The sequence below is a fragment of the Otolemur garnettii genome, unplaced genomic scaffold, assembly GCF_000181295.1.
Source record: "Otolemur garnettii isolate 467f Iridium unplaced genomic scaffold, OtoGar3 scaffold00068, whole genome shotgun sequence".
Lineage (NCBI taxonomy): Eukaryota > Metazoa > Chordata > Mammalia > Primates > Galagidae > Otolemur > Otolemur garnettii.
Genome location: NW_003852463.1, coordinates 2,263,508 through 2,282,256, shown reverse-complemented (window position 1 = coordinate 2,282,256; position 18,749 = coordinate 2,263,508). Strand labels below are relative to the sequence as shown.

At 41.6% G+C, this 18,749-nt stretch overlaps 1 protein-coding gene across 2 annotated transcripts in view; it reads left to right on the top strand.

The window, feature by feature from the left end:
• The first annotated feature begins 6,736 nt into the window (after nucleotides 1-6,736).
• STAMBP (STAM binding protein) overlaps nucleotides 6,737-18,749 on the top strand; it is a 36,584-nt gene continuing 24,571 nt past the window's right edge. Inside the window, exons 1-3 of one of the 2 annotated variants that reach the window (XM_012807439.2) lie at nucleotides 6,737-6,794; nucleotides 8,059-8,254; nucleotides 9,165-9,382. In XM_012807439.2, the coding sequence (XP_012662893.1) occupies nucleotides 9,180-9,382 (203 nt within the window). In that variant the 5' untranslated portion in view covers nucleotides 6,737-6,794; nucleotides 8,059-8,254; nucleotides 9,165-9,179. Of the gene's footprint in view, nucleotides 6,795-7,470; nucleotides 7,640-8,058; nucleotides 8,255-9,164; nucleotides 9,383-18,749 lie in introns of those variants that run through there. The other variant, XM_023515305.1, reaches the window with a different exon arrangement.

The window sequence follows — 18,749 nt, the reverse complement described above, 5'->3', positions numbered from 1 at the left end:
AGCCTCTACTTCTTTTTTATTTCAAATTAAATTAGTACAGATTTTTAGGTTACATTGTTTTTTGGTGGGCCCGGGCTGGATTCGAACCCGCCACCTTAGGTGTATGTGGCTGGCGCCTTAGCCGCTTGAGCCACAGGCGCCGAGCCAGCCATAATGATCTTATTCCCCACCCCCCAGGTTAGAGTGCCATGACATTAGCCTAGCTCACAGCAAACTCACTCCTGAGTATATGTGATCCTCTTGCCTCAGCTTCTTGAGTAGCTGGGACTATAGGTGCTAGCCACAATGCCTGCCTAGTTTTTCTATTTTTAGTATGGAAGGGATCTTGCTCTTGCTCAGGTTAGTCTCAAACTCCTGAGGTCAAGTGATCCTGTCACATTGTCCTCCCAGAGTGCTGGGATTACAGGCGTGAACCATAATGATCCTTTTAAAGTATAAATCATGTCTGCCACCCATCTGCTCAAACCTTCCCATGGCTTCTCATTTCTCTCAGAATCAAAGCCAATGTCCTTAAGATGGCCTACAAAGCCATTACACCTGTAATCCTAGAACTTTGGGAGGCCAAACCAGGTGGATTGCCTGAGCTCACAGGTTTGAGATCAGCCTAAGTAAGTGCGAGACTCTGTCTCTAAAAAATATCAGGGAGTTGGCTTGGCGCCTGTGGCTCAAGTGGTTAAGGCGCCAGCCACATACACCTAAGGTGGTGGGTTCAAATCCAGCCTGGGTCTACCAAAACAACAAGGATGGCTGCGACCAAAAAATAGCCAGACATTGTGGTGAGTGCCTGTGGTTCCAGCTACTTGGGAGGCGGAGGAAGGAGACTCGCTTGAGCCCAGGAGTTGGAGGTTGCTGTGAGCTGTGATGCCATGGCACTCTCTACCCAGGGGGATAGCTTGAGGCTCGGTCTCAAAAAAATATATAAATATCAAGGAGTTGTGGTGAGCAACTGTAGTCTTAGCTACTTGGGAGGCTGAGACAAGGGAATCGCTTGAGCCCAAGAGTTTGAGGTTGCTGTAAGCTATGATGCCACAGCACTCTACCAAGGGCGACAAAGTGAGACTCTGTCTCAAAAAAAAAAAAAAAAAAAAAACTTACATCAGGGGTTAGCAAACATTTTCTGTAAAGAACCAGACAGTAAATATATTAGTCTTTGTGGGCCACATCATCTCTCACGTACTCCACTCTGCAGTTGTAGCATGAAAGCAGACACATGGCCATGTTCCAATAAAGTTTTATTTACCAAAAACAAGCTGCACTGGTTTGCTGACTCTTGCCCTATGTGATCCACTGTTACACTCCCTTTCACTCCACTTCCATCATCCTGAGGCCTCTTCCTGTCCCTTGAATACACCAGCAAGCTTCTGACTCAGGTCTTTTGCACTTGCTATAACTCCCTGCCTGCAATGTTCTTGCTTCCTTCAAGCCTTTTCTCAAACTGTATCTTTTCTCATTGTTGTTTTAGCTGACCTGGGCTGGGTTTGAACCCGCCAGCCTTGGTGTATGTGGCCAGCACCCTACCCTCTGAGCTATAGGCATCGCCCTCAAACTGTTTGTTTTCATAGAGGATTTCGCTGACCACATTATTTGAAATTTTAATTACCTACTATGCTTCTCCTTTCCCGAAATCTGATTCCCTTTGCCAGGGGCAATTTCTCCCAGAGTACTTTCAACCTTTAATATACTAAATATGTTACTTCTTTATCATAATAATTGCTTATAATCCACCATTCCCTTGCCTATCACTAAACTGTAAAACCTTAAGATCGGGAAAATTTTTGTCTGCTTTGTTCATTAGGTGCCCAATGCCTTAAATAGTGCCTGATATATAGTAGGTACTCTATAAATATTCATTGAATGATAGACTAAGTGCAAGTGTCTCCAAGTGTCAATATAGTGTGGTATGCAATTTTTTTATACCTCATTAAAAGTTATAGTGCTTGGCTGGGCACCTCACATTTTTCCCTTGGCTGGGCACAGCTGGGACACAGTGGCTCACACTTGTAATCCTAGTCCTCTGGAGGCCAAGGTGGCAGGATCACTTATGCTCAGGAGTTCAAGACCAGCTTGAGGAAGACCCTGTGTCTACTAAAAATAGAAAAATAATCCAAGCATTTTTAGGAATGCCTATAGCCCAGCTACTTTGGAGACTGAGGCAGGAAGATCACTTGAACCCAGCGGTTTGAGGTTGCTGTGAGCTATGTTTGGCACTCTACCCTGGGGCAAAGGAGTGAGACTCTATTTCAATAAATAAATAAAATTATAGTGCCTGGTCATAAGCCAATATTTTTTTTTATTTATTTTTGAGTCCATAAAGTTCCCATGCAATTTAAAATAGCTGTCTATTGCACGTGAACTTCATGAACACGCTGTATTTTGTTAATGACGTCTCATAGATTTTTCAGTCTTGTATGTCAGATTCAGAATTTGCTACTATATTATCAATTGAACTAAGCTCATTTTGTATCTTTTCTTCTTAAATTTGTCACCCTCAGTAGAGTGCTGTAGCATCATAGCTCACAGCAACCTCAAACTCTTGAGCTCAAGTGATTCTCTTGCCTCAGCCTCTCTAGTAGCTGGGACTATAGGCATCCACCATAACACCTGGCTATTTTTATTTTTATTTTATTTTATTTTTTTTTGAGACAGAGCCTCAAGCTGTCCCCCTGGGTAGAGTGCCGTGGCATTACAGCTCACAGCAACCTCCAACTCCTGGGCTCAAGCGAGTCTCCTGCCTCTGCCTCCCAAGTAGCTGGGACCACAGGCGCCCGCCACAACGCCCGGCTATTTTTTGGTTGCAGCCGTCATTGTTGTTTGGCGGGTCCGGGCTGGGGATTGGAACCCACCACCTTAGGTGTACGTGGCTGGCGCCTTAGCCGGTTGAGCTATAGGCGCTGAGCCACCTGGCTATTTTTAGAGGCAGGGTCTCACTCTTGCTTAGGCTGGTCTTGAACCTTTGAACTCAGCAATCCACTTGCCTTGGCCTCCCAGAGTGCTAGGATTACAGGCGTGAGCCACCATGCCTGGCCAACCCAATATTTTTAAAAAGAAATATGTTTCCAGATATAAAATGAAAAATATAAAAAAAAACCTCACCCAAAGTGTCTAATTCAAATAGCCCTAAAGTTTCTTATGCTATTCATGAAATTAAATATTCATATTGAAATTTGCAACCCTGAGAATGGCACTTTTACCTAAAATAAAGGCTTTGGATTAGTAGGAAATAAATTATATAACTCAAAGCTAATTAGCAGGTAACAAAAGTTGAAAATACATCTAACATAAAACAGATTCCTCATGTGCACATGTGAGCACAGATTTTAACAACAGACACATATTGAAGATCATTCCAAGAATGCATAAAGAACTCATTTTTCAAACTAGTCATTAACAGTCTTCAAACAAACTATAGGTGGAGCTCCAAGCCACAGACTCCTCTTTTTTTTTCCTTTTATTAAGTCATATATACATAGATCATGAATACATTTATGCCTTTCTGGGATTCATTGTGTTGATTTTTTTGTACAAATTGGAGTGCTTACATCCAACTAATTAACATAGCTTTCACCTCATTTACTTAATCACTGTGTTAAGACATTTGTGCTCATCTTAATGGTACTGGCTTACAGCAGCCTTCTCAAGGGACAGCCTCAATAGATAATTCCAAATCCAACTGAAAAGAAACCTAATTTGTGTGCATTCATAATCCACAAACTTAAATAATCCCAGTGCATTTGCTACATTTCTCTATATTTGAACCAACTGATCCCACATCTTTTTCTTACCAAGTATTTACTTTTCAAATTTTATTTGTCATTTTATATTCTCAATGGGTTCATAGCAAACTTTTAACAATGTGAACAATTTGTCTTTAGTACACCTTGCATTTCTGCCTTCAGAGCACCCCATTTCCTAGCAATGTTCAGGATAGACTCAGTTCCAGATGAGCTGCTGAAGCCCATTTGCTAACAGAACACCTTTAATGCTTAGCCTCCAACCATTGGGGCAGAAGTAGGTAGGACAGTCTCCTCAGTTATGCTAAGAAACTTTTGTGTGGGCAGTGCCTGTGGCTCAGCGAGTAGGGTGCCAGCCCCATATACTGAGGGTGATGGGTTCAAACCCAGCTCGGGCCTAACTGCAACAAAAAAATAGCTGGGTGTTGTAGCGGGCACCTGTAGTCCCAGCTACTTGGGAGGCTGAGGCAAGAGAATTGCTTAAGCCCAAGGAGTTGGAGGTTGCTGTGAGCTATGACTTCACAGCACTCTACCAAGGGTTAATAAGTGAAACTCTGTCTCAAAAAAAAAAAGAAAGAAGGAAATTTTTGTGTTACAAAACTGTTTAGTTTTCAACTTTTCCAGTTAAGCAAGAAATGAAGAATGTTAAATTTTCAACTTGACTAGGGTTTTCTTGTTGTAAGAGTTGATTCCTGGAAAGGTAAGAGATCTAACCCTTGCCCCAGATACCAAAATCTCTGGTCATTATTTACAAATTCTCTCCCTAGAAGGACTAGATCCTTCTTTCTATATCCTCTTAGCTGTTAACTTAAAAACTGCTAGCAAGGCCTGGTATGGTGGCTCACACCTGTAATCCTAGCACTCTGGAAGGCCCAGGTGGGTAGATCCCTTGAGCTCAGGAGTTTGAGAGCAGCCTGAGCAAGAGTGAGACCCAGTCTCCACTAAAAAGAAATCCTAGCCAGGTGTCACAACAGGTGCCTGTAGTCTCAGCTACTTGGGAGGCTGAGGCAAAAGAATCACTTGAGCCCAGGAGTTTGAGGTTGCTGTGAGCTATGATGACACCACAACACTCTATGCAGGGCAACACAGTAAGACTCTCTTGTCTCAAAAAACAACGACAACAACAAAGAATTGCTAGTAACTGGGCATATCTACTTTCGTATCAGAAGTAGCCTCAATGTAGAGATTGCTATGCTTATGATTAAGCACTCTCCTCTTATGTGTGTGTCTGAGTCATAGCTTCTTTCTTTTTTTTTTTTTTTGAGACAGAGTCTCACTATGTCGCTGTCGGTATGAGTGCTATGGCGTCACAGCTCACAGTAACCTCAAACTCTGGGCTTAAGCAATTCTCTTGCCTCAGCCTCCAAGTAGCTGGGACTATAGGTGCCCGCCACAACACCCAGCTATTTTTTTTGTTGCTGTCATCATTGTTGTTTAGCTGGCCCAGGCTGGGTTTGAACCTACCAGCTTCAGTGCATGTGGCCAGCGCTGTAACTGCTGTGCTACAGGCGCCAAGCCTGAGTCATGCTTCTTAAAGTCTTCTCATCATAATCTTAATATCCAGGATGTTTGCAAATTATGTTTACTTGAAAGATAAATATGACAAAGAGAGCTACTTTAGAGATAGTCATCATCTGCTCCTTACCTCATTGGCTCTATTTCTACCTGTATTTCCACCATAACATTATCCATGTGCTGGATGTGTTTGCTGCTGTATTCCTAACAGCTAGAAAAAAGCCCAGCACACAGCAGATGCTCAATAAATATTTACTGAGTGAGAGGTTGAATGAATTGGATTTTGCCCTCTGTTGGCCCCCTCTGGACTCCACCTGCACTATATGCCTGCCCTATGACCTGAATCTCCAGGGTATCAATTTCTTTAGGTCCAACCCACTATGTTTACATTCTGAAAGGAAAGAGTCAGGAGTCGGTAGAGAATTAGAGTCTTGAAGATACAGTACAGTGTCCTGTACAACTGTCTTCTCATGTTTATATGCAATGGTTTGTGAGCACCAGTAGTAGACCCTAGCACTGGCATGAACATTAGTGGTTGCTGGGGCAAAGGGAGAGGAAATGATTCTGTAAGTGCTTTCAAGCATAAGACTGAGAAGCTGATGATCACACAGAATCACCTCAGAGAACTCCAAGAAAAACATACACAACAGGGGTTTGGTGTAAATCAGAGATCTGGAGACTGGCTTGGTGGAGGACGTTAACATTTGAATTGAGGCTTTAAGTTAACCCTTGAAGTATAGGTCATGTCATCACAATAACAAACTCACAGTGGGGCTCACAAATAAATTTTGGGAAAGTATCCAGAGAATTAAACTTTTAACTAAAAATAAAGTTTCAGAGTGGTGATACAGTCTCCTAAGACAGAATGACAAAGAATGACTAGCAGGCTTGCAGGATCTTTTGGAAAGAACGTGTACATAGTTATACATGCACATACATCTGTAAACAGAATTGTTTGTATTTGATGCATATTACTACCTTGTCCTGGTCTCAGGAGCAGGAAACGTGACATACACTCATTTTCGATAAGTTTTGTGGGTGTTTTAACATTAAAAAATTAGTCGTATGTTCTTTTCTAAGCAATAAAACCCATTGCCTAATATCTCAAACTACCAAATTTGTGCACAAAATAACAACAACACACTGAAAACTAAATTGAAAAGTTTTCCTGAACCCCACTATATGTATATACAGGTTAATTTAGTCAAATCTACGGTTGTACTGGGATCAGCAATTCCTTTTTAAACGCAGGGTTTATGTAAGTGTGATGGAGGGGCTATTGGCAGAAAACTCCTATCAAAATAATTTAAAAAAACAAATGTTAACTTGGTTCTAAGTTACCCCTTCGCCCGGTTCTTTATCGCGCACCACAGTAGAGCTCTCTCCTCATTGGTCAGATTTTCCTCCGGTGGCGATTCTAGCCCCACCCACCAGCTTCCCCAGCAAGGTGCCGTTCTAGGGCGTGTAATTGGCAGGCGAGCGGGAGTGGGCGGGGCAGAAGCCGGATGTGACGTTTCCGGAAGCTCCGAGTGTCATCTACCCGGAAAGGTGGGGAAGGGTCCCGGGAATGTGGTGGGTTAGGGGGTCTGAGCATAGTTGCGCTGTGAAGGCGAGCGGCCTCCCTGAATGTGGCGCCTGCAGCCTTCTCCTCTCCCCGCGTCCCTGACCTGACTCGCCGCGTGCGAGGTCCCTGACGGCTCCGGTTCCTACGGGCTGGCGCCTCAGCAGCAGGCCCAACGCTTCCCTGCCTAATGCGTTCGAAAGACCCTAAAATCTTGGATGAAAATATTTGCCTGGGGTTGGCAACGTGGGTTTGAGTGCCTTCAAGAAGGTTGCCTCAAGTGGAAGCAGTGGAGCTCCCTCTCCACTGTCTACGCCCCCTCTGCTGGATCCTGCTACTTCCTTTCGCCGCCTCCTTGTTTCCTCTCAGTCTTTACGCCGCCCTTCACCTTTATTTAAGGATGCAGCATCTTTTTGGAGCTTTCCAACCCTATAGTACCGGGTGCCACTTACTGGCTTCCGGAAGGGGTTCCTTTCTTGACCCTCAAGTACCTTTTCCAGGAGGTACTGAGATGGCAGTGAAATCCTCTGCTTAGTTAGGGTTGCTGAACTTTAGAAAGGTTTGCTAATTAGGCAGCTTGGGGATGTTTTCGATTTGCTCGAGTATTTTTGAATCCCTGAAGAGGCTTCGCGGAATATGAAATATTTCTGCATCCCTTGTAGTGCCCACAGCTTTAGTGCCTTTAGCAAGGGTGTTTGAAGATTCTTTTTTAGGAGGAAGTGTGACCCGGGTATTGAAGAGACCTAAAGATAGAATGGACCCAGAGAAGAATCTATGAGGGAAAAGTTGTAGTAGAAGACAAAAGCAGTGGATAAACAAATGAAACTGAAATGTGAGGATTGCTGGGCAGATTGGAATCCTGCCTGGGCAGGAGTAAAAATGAGATGGAAAATATAAATTGGGGCCAGTTGATAACAGGGGTCTTGAATTCCAACATGAATTTTACTTTAGTTTGTGTAGCATATGAGTTAGGGTGTATTGTAATTCAGTGTGTATCAAAATACCCAGATTCCTTTTGGAGATGATGGGGAATGGTGATATGTGTTTGTAATTGGGATTTGGAATCTGATATATATTTTGGGGGGGGGGGCAGGATCTCACTCTGTCACCCTGACTAGAGTGCAGTGGCATCATAGCTCACTGCAACCTCTAACTCCTGGGCTCAAGCAATTCTCCTGCCCCATCCTCTCTCATAGCCCAGGCCATAGGTTCATGCCGCCTCGTGCAGCTAATTTTTCTATTTTTTTGTAGACACTGAGTCTCCTCCTTTCTCGGACTGGTCTGGAACTTCTGGCCTCAAGCAGTCCTCTCGCCTCAGCCTGGAATCTGCTACAAAATTACAAGTGTGAGCCAGGACAACCAGCCTGGAATCTAATTCTAACAGCAACTTTGTCTACAAAGACTGTAAAACTACTGGAGTTGGGGCCCAGGGAGGGAAAACTCCCAGGTTAGTTGATTTGTTTTTGCATTCCAAGTTACCTTTGGGCCCTTCTGTTATTTAGTGAGTGCTTAGTATAAGTAAATTGTTGTTTTCAAAGTCTAAATCCCTTGCCACAATAATGATGTTATAGACTAACTGGAATAGTGGTTTAGTAAGTTGAGTTATAATTATGAGCATTCATTTCCAGACCAACTCCCCAAACTAACTTTGTGCTCAAATATGAAAAAGCATACTACGGAAAATGTCAGTTACTCTAAGATTAAATAAAAATGATCAAACTTGAAGTCTATTAACAATTCGCATTGAAGTCCATTGACATATTGGAGTGGATTTAAGCTGTTAGCTGGAAGGGGAAATAAAATAAAATACAGTTGAACCTTCATAGTTGACCACCTCCCTACATTAATCACCTCCTTAAGTGTACTTAATTTTCATAGACTGGATATGCACCACATGTATTTATCAGTACAGTAGGCCTACTTCCTCATGTTGACCACCTCCATATGTTAGCCAGTTTGTTACAGTCCCTTGGATGGTCAACTTACAGAGGTTCTATTGTATAGTGTTACTACTCTTACCATGCTGTGGGCAGGGCCACTTAATGACAGGGAATGATTAACTCAAAGGGTAGAACTGAATCCCTGTGGCCCATTATCATTATACTCCTTGTACCACCTAATTATGGTACAGGAATTGTGGTTTTTTGAGTCTGCCAGTCCTCTCATCCTTGTGATTTGGGCTTCCTTGAGGGTCTCAGCCTTCTTGTAGGAAAGAGACCTTATTTGATATAACCCATAATGTATGTTTCTCTTACTTTCTTCTTATGGTAGAGGTTTGTGAAATAAACACACTGTGGTAGTCTATGCTGAGATGATGGAGACAATGATTTTGATGCCATCTATTTTGTCTTTCTCAGAACTTCGTGGTCCTGATGCCTGACCATGGAGATGTGAGCCTCCCACCCGAAGATCGGGTGAGGGCTCTCTCCCAGCTGGGTAGTGCAGTGGAGGTGAATGAAGATATTCCACCCCGTCGGTACTTCCGCTCTGGAGTTGAGATTATCCGAATGGCATCCATTTACTCTGAGGAAGGCAACATTGAACATGCCTTCATCCTTTATAACAAGTATATCACGTAAGACACCTACAGTTTCCTTTTTCTTTTCCAGTGACTGATGTCTTACTTATTCTGCTCTAAATTGCTAAAACTAGAGAACTTTACAGTATCATCAGCATTAATCATTTTTGCTGGCAACTCCTACATATTGGCTGTCCTTGTCATTGAAAGACATGAGTACTGAAAGTGTCATTTTCATGACTCAATAATTTCATGAGTAAGAAATTTAGCTCTTGGCTTATGCCCACATGGCCCAGCTGTTAGACAAAAGAGTTAGTAGTTAATCTATAATAAATATGTATTGATGAATGCTTTTACTTTCCTCTTTCCATTAAGGCAGCCAGTGATAGGATTACTACTGGTGTCTAACAGAGCCAAAATTTCTCTTTCTAGTTATTTTGTAGCAGATAAAGTAAGATAGGGAAAGGGTTTCTACTTCTGCCCTTTATCATAATTATACAAATCATCAAATGATTAGTGACTGCCTGTAGTTTGTTTGGCTTACTACAAGAAGATCTGTCCCTTTAGCTACTTGTCCTCTTAGGGTAGGCAGCAAAAATAGAAGATTTCTGTACTAATAACAGGGAATGACTCCTAATGCCCACAACAATGAAATGATATGTAATTTAGGAAGGGAATAATGTTAAAGGACTTCTTTGTCATTTCTAGTCTTGTTCTTTCATAATATCAAGACCTTTAAAAAAAATTACAGCATATTTTTATGGCTCTTCATAGTTCTGGTACACTGTATAGGGCACATCATCCTCTCATTCTACATATGAGGAAACAAGCTCAGGATTTAGTGATATGCTCAGTGTTCCACAGTTTGGAGCAATAAAACCCAGGTTTTCTAACTCCTAATCAGGAGTCATTCTACAACATAGATCCTTTCCTTTTGTTTTCCATTTAGTAGTGTTCTGTGAGTTTAAGGTAGTCTTTCAAGGTCATAGTCATGAACCACAATGACTTTATCATTATTATTACTTATTATTAGAAACTGATCTAACTGATCTTGCTCTGTCACCCAGGCTGGAGTGTGGCCCTGAACTCTGAGTTTAAGCAATCCTTCCACCTCACCTTTCCCAGTGGCTGGGACTACAGAAATGCACCACCATGCTGGGCTAATTTTTAAATTTTTGGTAGAGCCAGAGTCTTACTATATTGCCCAGGCTGATCTTGAACTCCTGGCCTCAAGTGATCCTCCTGCCTCAGTTTCCTAAAGTGCTGTAGCTACAGGCATGAGCATTGTATCTGGTCCTGTTACTGTTTTTGAATTGATAACATACTTGCATGTATGGTACAGAATTCAGAGGCAAAAAGAGTATGTATAGTTAAAAAGTATGTTTCCCTACCCACTCTTCTTTTCCCCTATATTGTTAGTTCCCCTCCACAGAGACAGTCACTCTTACTACTTTCTTTTTTTTAATTTAAGACAGAATCTCACTATGTCACCGTAGGTAGAGTGGCATGGCGTCACAGCTCACAGCAATCTCAAACTCTTGGGCTTAAGCGATTCTCTTGCCTCAGCCTCCCAAGTAGGTGGGACTATAGGCACCTGCCCCAAGGCCTGGCTGTTTTTTCACTGGAGTTGTCATTGTTGCTTGGCTGGCCCAGGCTGGGTTCAAACCCTCCAGCCTGGGTGCATGTAGCCAGCACTGTAAGCACTGTGCTATGGGCTCTGAGCCTCTTAATATTTTCTTAAATGTCCTCCCAGAGATGATGTACACATATAAATAATATCGCATATTATTTAAAGGCAGTTTTCTCAACTTTGGCACTTTTAACCTTTTGAACTAAATGCTTCTTTGTTGTGGGGCTGTCTTCTGCATTATAAGATGTTTAACCAGCAACCCTGGTTTCTACTAATTAGATGCCAGTAGTGTCTTCTCCCTGAGTTGTGGCAAACAAAAATGTCTCCAGACATTAATCTTCTCTAAGGGACAAAAATGCCCCTGGTTGAAAACCAGTGCTCCAAAGAAAAGAATGTAGAAAAGTAGGGTGCTTAGGATTTATGTTGTAATTTTAGAATGGAAAAAAAGGGATTGCTGTTGTCTTTTCCTTTTTTTTTTTTTAAGTTTAGAAATACTATCTGTGTTAAAAGGAAAAAAAAAACCTTAGACAAGTTAATTTGGAAGAATTTAATTGAGCAGAAAAAGGTTCATGAACCAGGTTAATACTCAGGACCAAAGTGATTCAGAATGTTTCACCCCACAGTGGAGGCTGTGGAGACTGTGCATGTTATATTTATAGCCAGAGGAAAGGAAATGAGATATGAAAAATAGCCTGATTGGCTGCAGTTCCATGTTTGCCTCATTTAGTCATGTTTTGGCAGTCTGCAGCCTCTGATTGGCTGGAAGTTCAGCTGTTATGATTGACTGAAACTCAGCTACTTTTATACTTGTAACCTCCTTATGTTAAGTTACAGTTTGTTTCCACATTAAGGTAGGTTACAGTTGACACTGTGTATGTAGGTAGCTTTAGGTCAAATTTAATATAACACCTGTTTGATCAAAAATCTTGTATGTCATTAATGCCATCATGCCCTGTCATGTGGCCTCAATGTTGATAAAGTTTCATAGAATTAATAACTACATTTCTGCTTCTCTTTATTATTATGAGTTTTTTAAAATTCCTAGGCATGAAATTAATTTTCCTGAAAAGTAATTTTAACTACTGTCCTCTTTGTATACCCTATAGCTGGTAGAAATAATATTCTTGTATATGTCCGGTAATTTTATAGATTATTCTCTCAGAATGAAACCCAGGGGCACAAATCCTATGGTGAATCACTAATTGAGAAAGTTCAGTAGAATCATGGAATCATTCTACCAGATATTTTCTGAAGGGTCTTCAAGGTCCAATTACCTCACATGGAAAATGCTTTCAGAGCAAGGACCATCTACATTCAAGAAATATATATTGAGTATACGTGCTGTCTACTTGACACTGCTCTGGGTCCTGGATACACCTTGGTGAATAAAATGGCCCTTGTCTTGTGTTTCTTTCTAGGTATGGGAGAAGACAGTGAACAGATAAGCAAATAATTATGTATAGTTGACCCTTGAACAGTGCAGAGGGTAGGGACACCTACTCCCTGAACACTGAGAAATCTGTATATAAAATTTGACTCTTAGGTCAGAAAGACCTCAGTATATTTTGGGGATTGAAAGATCACTGAGTATAGCCAGAGAAGAGGGAAAATGACTCCATATATAATTGGAGAGGCAGGTGGGGCTGAATTACACAGGGCTTCATAGGCTGTGGGAAGCATTGGCTGTGGAGTACATTTTATCCTGAGAGTGATAGACATTGAAAGTTTTAAGGGAGCTTCTGGACTGAACTTAACTTACATTCTTTTTTTTTCTTTTTTTTTTTTTCAGTTTTTTGACCAGGGCTGAGTTTGAACCCATCACCTCTGGTATATGGGGCTGGTGCCCTACTGCTTGAGCCACAGGCACCACCCAACTTACATTCTTAAAATATAAATTTTGGCTATTGTGTAGTGAATGACGGAGGGAGCAGTAAGAGAAGGCAGAGAACTAGTTAGGAAACTCTTACAGGCTGGTGGCTTGAAGTAGTGTGTGGCATGAAATGAGGCAGATGGATTTGATATTTTGGAGGTAGAGTCCCAGGGCTTCCTGATAGTTCAGGGAAGAAGATGATATCCAAGTTGACTTTAGGTTTCTTCTTTGAACAATTTAGGGTATGGTAATCCATTTACTGAGATGGGAAAGGTAGTGTCAAGTATAGGTTGGGGCCAGGCTCATACCTATAATCCTAGCACTGGGGGAGGCTAAGGCAAGAGGATGATCACTTGATGTGAAGAATTGGAGACCAGCCTGAGCAAGAGTGAGAATCCATCTCTACCAAAAACAGGCATGTGTAGTTCCAGCTATTTGGGAAGTTGGGGCAGGAGTTCGAAGTTACAGTGAGCTATGATGATGTCACTGCCCTCTAACTCAGGTAACAAAGTGAGAGAGGTTTGGGTGCTGGGGAGACTCAAGCATTCAGGTTTGTAGGTTTTTTTAACAAGTTAAGTTTGAGATACCAGTAAGATATCCAAGTAGAGATGTGAAATAGGAAGTTGAATGTAACAGTGGGAACTCAGGAGAGGTCTGGGCTAGAAATACAAATAAGGGAGTCCTCAGCACAAGATGGTTCTGTAGCCATGAGAACAACAGAGAATGAAGAGGTTCTTAATCCAAGTTCTCTCAGGGATTCATTGATAGAATTCAAGGAGTCCATGAGTTTGGATGAGAAAAACTTTTGTTGTTTTTACTAACTATTGACTGAAATTTATCATTTTCTTCAATTTTGAATGTAGGCCTCAAACCACAATAGTTTTAAAAATACTTGCAATTTTGTCTCCAGTAGAAATCAAGATATTTTTATATCACATTACAATCATTGCCAACACTCAAAATAGCACATATACTGATAACTATTAGGTTGTTAAGTACAAAATCTTTGATTTCCTAAGTACTAAATGTGACAGTTGATACCTCTTGACATTTCATTTCAACACTTTATGTTGTTTTTTTTTTTGAGGGGAGTGGTTTATTGTGATGGTGTATTCCCATTTTTTTGAACACATGCTTTGACTTGTGATTATCCTTCAAAAAAAATTTTAGAGCAATTTTTATGAAGCCATGAATAAGTCAAAAATTCATGTTACGTTTTGAATATGAGTTTCATTGTGCAATAAATGCAGCACAGGCAGCTCAAGGTATCTATGAAGTGCTTGGGAAGGATGTGGCTAATGAATGCATAGCACATGAGTAGTTTGAGAAGTTCCCTTCTGGTGATTTTAATCTTGAAAGTAAGCCATGGGAGCGACCTGTGTCAAGGTGGATAACCATGACTTGAAAGCTGTTATGGAAGGAAATCCATCTCAACCTCCTTGTGAATTAGCAACAACCATATTATTCCAACAATATTGGACCATTTGAAACAAATCAGCAAGGTAAAGAAACTGGATTTATGGGTTCTGTGTGAATTAAACGAGCATCAGAAGAGACGTTTCAAAGCTTGCCCTTTTTTGCTGTCATGACATAAAGGTGAACAACTTCTACTCTGTTGTTGCGTGTGATTAAAAAATAGGTTCTTTTTGGACAGTCGGAAGTGTTTGGTACAGTGGTAGGATAAAGAGGAAGTGCCAAAACACGGTCCCATACCGAATATTCATCAAAAACTAATGGTGTCTATTTGGTGGTCCAGCATGGGTATGTGTATTATCCACTATAGCTTCATAAAACCTGTCACTTGATTATAGCAATGTCTATTGCAACCAGTTAGACAAAATGATGAGGATGCTTGCAATTAAGCACATGAAATTGGTCAGTAGATATAGGCTACTCCTCTTACAAGACAACACTCAATCACAAGTCATACAAAGAACACTGCTTAAGCTACAGAAGCTGGACGTGGAAACTGTGTCATCCACCATATTCACCAGACCTTATACCAACTAAACTACCATTTCTTCCAGGCTTTGGATTACTTATTGCAAGGAAAAATATTTAATTCTCAACAAGCTCTAGAAAATGCCTTTTGTGATTTCATAGCCCCTTGCTCTCCAGTCTTGCACTGCTGGTGTGAACAAGTTACCATTAAGATGGTGAAACTGTTGGCTTGGCGCCTGTGGCTCAAGTGGCTAAGGCGCCAGCCACATACACCTGAGGTGGCAGGTTCGAATCCAGCCCAGGCCCGCCAAACAACAATGATGACTGCAACCAGAAAATAGCTGAGCATTGTGGCGGGTGCCAGTAGTCCCAGCTACTTGGGAGGCAGAGGCAGGAGAATCGCTTGAGCCCAGGAGTTGGAGGTTGCTATGAGCTGTGATGCCATGGCACTCTACCTAGGGTGCCAGCTTGAGGCTCTATCTCAAAAAAAAAAAAAAGATGGTGAAACTGTTAGGCACATACTTTGATTAATTTTATTGCTACTTGTTTGAGATACAACAAACTAAACTTACAACTTGAAATTGGACATTTCATGTTTAATGACCTAATACTTCAGAATTACAGAATTATTAGATCTACAACCAGATCTTGTTACTTAATAAAGGACGTTATAAAGAAACACATATCACGATTTTTTTGTTTTGAAAACTTTCTTAGGTGGGGCACGGTGGCTGACGCCTGTAATCCTAGTGCTGTGGGAGGCTGAGGCGGGTGGATTACCTGACTTCATGAATTCCAGACCAGCTCGAGCGAGAATGAGACCCTGTCTCTAAAAATAGATGGGCATTGTGGCAGAGGCCTGCAGTCTCAGCTTCTCAGGAGGCTGAGGCAAGAGGATTGTTGGAGCCCAAGAGTTTGAGGTTGCTGTGAGCTGTGATGCCATAGCACTCTACCAAGGGTGACAGTGAGACTCTGTCTCAAAAAAAAGAAAGAAAAATAAAACTATATCTTTTGAGTTATTTATATTATACCTTAAAAATTATTCTGAGAAGGGGTCCATAGGCTTCATTAGATGCCAGAAGGATCCATGCACCTAAAAGGTCAAGAATCCTTGATAAGGGTCAATGCCTGTAGCTCAGCAGCTAGGGCGCCAGCCACATACAGTGGGGCTGGCGGGTTCAAACCCGGCCTGGGCCTGCCAAACAATGACAACTACAACAACAAATAGCTGGGCATTGTGGTGGGCACCTGTAGTCCCAGCTACTTGGGAGACTGAGAGACTGAGGTAAGAAAATCGCTTATGCCCCCAGGAGTTTGAGTTTACTGTGAGTTATGATGCCACAGCATTCTACTGAGGGCAACACAGTTACACTGTCTAAAAAAAAAGAATCCTTGATAATGAGACTATAGCTCATGGGAGCTAAAAGAGGTCAGTGTCTGAAGAAGGAAAGTGGCCAATTGTGTTAGATGGATGAGGATAGAAAAGTGGCCTTTAGCTTTGGCAATACTATGTCATTGGTGATCTTGGTAAGCAATTTCACTAGAAATATAAAAGATACGAGATTGGAAAGCATGGAAGGATGAATAGATGGTAAGAAAGTGGAAGCAGTGTGTATGGACCAGAAGTTGGCAAATTTTTTCTACACAGGGTCAGATAGTAAATATTTTTGACTTTGTGAGCTTTGTGAGCTGTCATAACCTCTGCTTTGTAGTATGAAAACAGTTAACATATATGAATGGATGTGGCTACTGCTTCCAATGAAACTTTGTTTACAAAAACAGATGACTAGCCCGATTTAGCTCACTAGCTATAGTTTGCCAAGCTCCAATGTAGGCAACTCTTTGGAGAAGTTTGGGTAGGGAAGAAAGAAAAATGGGGGGAATAGCTGAAGGGGAACAAGGAATATATGTATTTTTAGGGTGAATGTATGTGTTTTAAAATGGGAGGTTCTAGAGCATGTTTTTGGTGATGGATTGTGTAGAGGAGAGGCTGATGGTCAAGAGGAGAGTTTATAGCAATAAATTCCTAAGAAGGCAAGAGGGACTAGGATTAAGAGTAAACAAAATTAAGAAATTAATTTTTTTAATGTGGTTTGGTGTTACTTTGAGTGACATGAACATGAGTGTTAACAGCAAGACTGATATGGGGAGTCTGCACCTGTATAAGGTGCTCCACTTACAGGACCATTTAATATGGTGAATTAGAGAAGAGTTGAGGGGTGGGGCAAATAGAGTTAGCTGCTCCTGTACTTGATTTGTCAGATTTGGGGTTTAATTTGAAGTTTTGTTGGGTTGGCTTGACCTGAAGCAAGGAATGTGGCTACCTTCATTTTTCTTGAGATACCTTCAAGGTCCTGATTCTGATTCTATGAGGTAGCAGTTATAAAGAATTCTAGCTCAGTAATTCCTGATCTGGTTTTTTTCTGCCATGTTTGTTTTATTTGGTATATGCCTGTCAGTTGGTTCACTTTGCCAGTTACTACAAGTGAGGAGAGGGGAGAGGAGAGGAGACAGCTCCCTCACCACTCCTGTGCCTTCCCCACTGTTAAGAATCATTGCTCTAGTCTAGACCTTTTGTGGATACTTTAATTCAGGATTTTAAAAGGCATGTTTGTTCTTTTTCTTGGAGCAGTTCAGGCATCTTAATGATCTCAGGCATATTTCCCCCTCAGTGGTTTCCCTAATGTAGGAATGCTTTGCCTTTTGCAGACCCCAGTGTGGAAGAAAGATCTTCAGCATATTAAATCAGTACATATTTTCATGATGAGCACAGACAATAAGCTAGGCAGAGATTCTTTCACAGCTTTTTATGGTCATCGACTAGGCTACACAGAAGGGAGTTACAGAGTATTCAGGAGATTCCTATCTGGTATGTGAGCCTTTGGTAATGCAAACCCTCTCTCTGAAAATGAATTGTCACCTGTATTGAAAATATTTACTGGGATCAGGGTTCATAGACTAAAGAAGGTTTCATCTGTGACTATGTTTACCTTGCTGACTAACTTTTAAGACTGGAAGAAATAAGATGAGGGTCCTCGATACATCTACATTATAGAATTTCTACTTTTTATGTTTTTCATACAAAGTAAACACTTGTTTATGATTTAAAACATTTTTTTCAAACATAACAGGGAGATATTAAAGTGAAAAGAAAAGTCTCATTTATGAAAGGTGACCACTGGTGTGTTTCTTGTGTGTCTGACATTGTTTCTGCATGGAGCTCTGTGTGTGTGCTTTTTCCTTAAAGCATCATGAATGGGATCAAATGATGTATTTGGTTCTGTAACAGTAGTGCCTTCCATATCAGAACATACTGAGCCATCTCATTCTGCTTCATGGCCATTCATTCCATCTGCCTAGAACAGTTTTATCCTAGCTGTCTTCATGCCTCACTCTCTTCCAGTCCTTACCCAAATGCTACCTTCTTAGTGATGCCTTCTTTAGCTGCTCCATCTAAACTTTTAGCCCTTCTTTCTTTTTTTGAAACAGTCTCAGTTTGTTACCCCTGGGTAGAGTGCTATGGTATCATAGCTCACAGCAACCTTAAACTCTTAGGTGCAAACTATCTTCTTATCTCAGCCTCCGAAGTAACTGGGACTATAGGCACGCGCCACAGTGCCTGACTGTTTCAACCCTTCCTTTGATATACTTTTTGCTTTGTTTATTGTCTGTTCCCCCACTGTATGTACACTTTATGATGGAGAGGAAGTTTGACTGTTATTCACTGCCATATCCCTGGCCTTTAGAATAATGCCTGGGGCCGCCTGCAGTGGCTTATGCCTGTAATCCTAGCACTCTGGGAGGCCGAGGCGAGTGGATCGCTTGAGCTCACAAGTTCAAGACCAACCTAAGCAAGAGTAAGACACTGTCTCTAAAAAATAGATGTATGGGCTCGGTGCCTGTGGCTCAAGTGGCTAAGGCGCCAGCCACGTACACCTAAGGTGGCGGGTTCGAATCCAGCCTGGGCCTTCCAAACAACAATG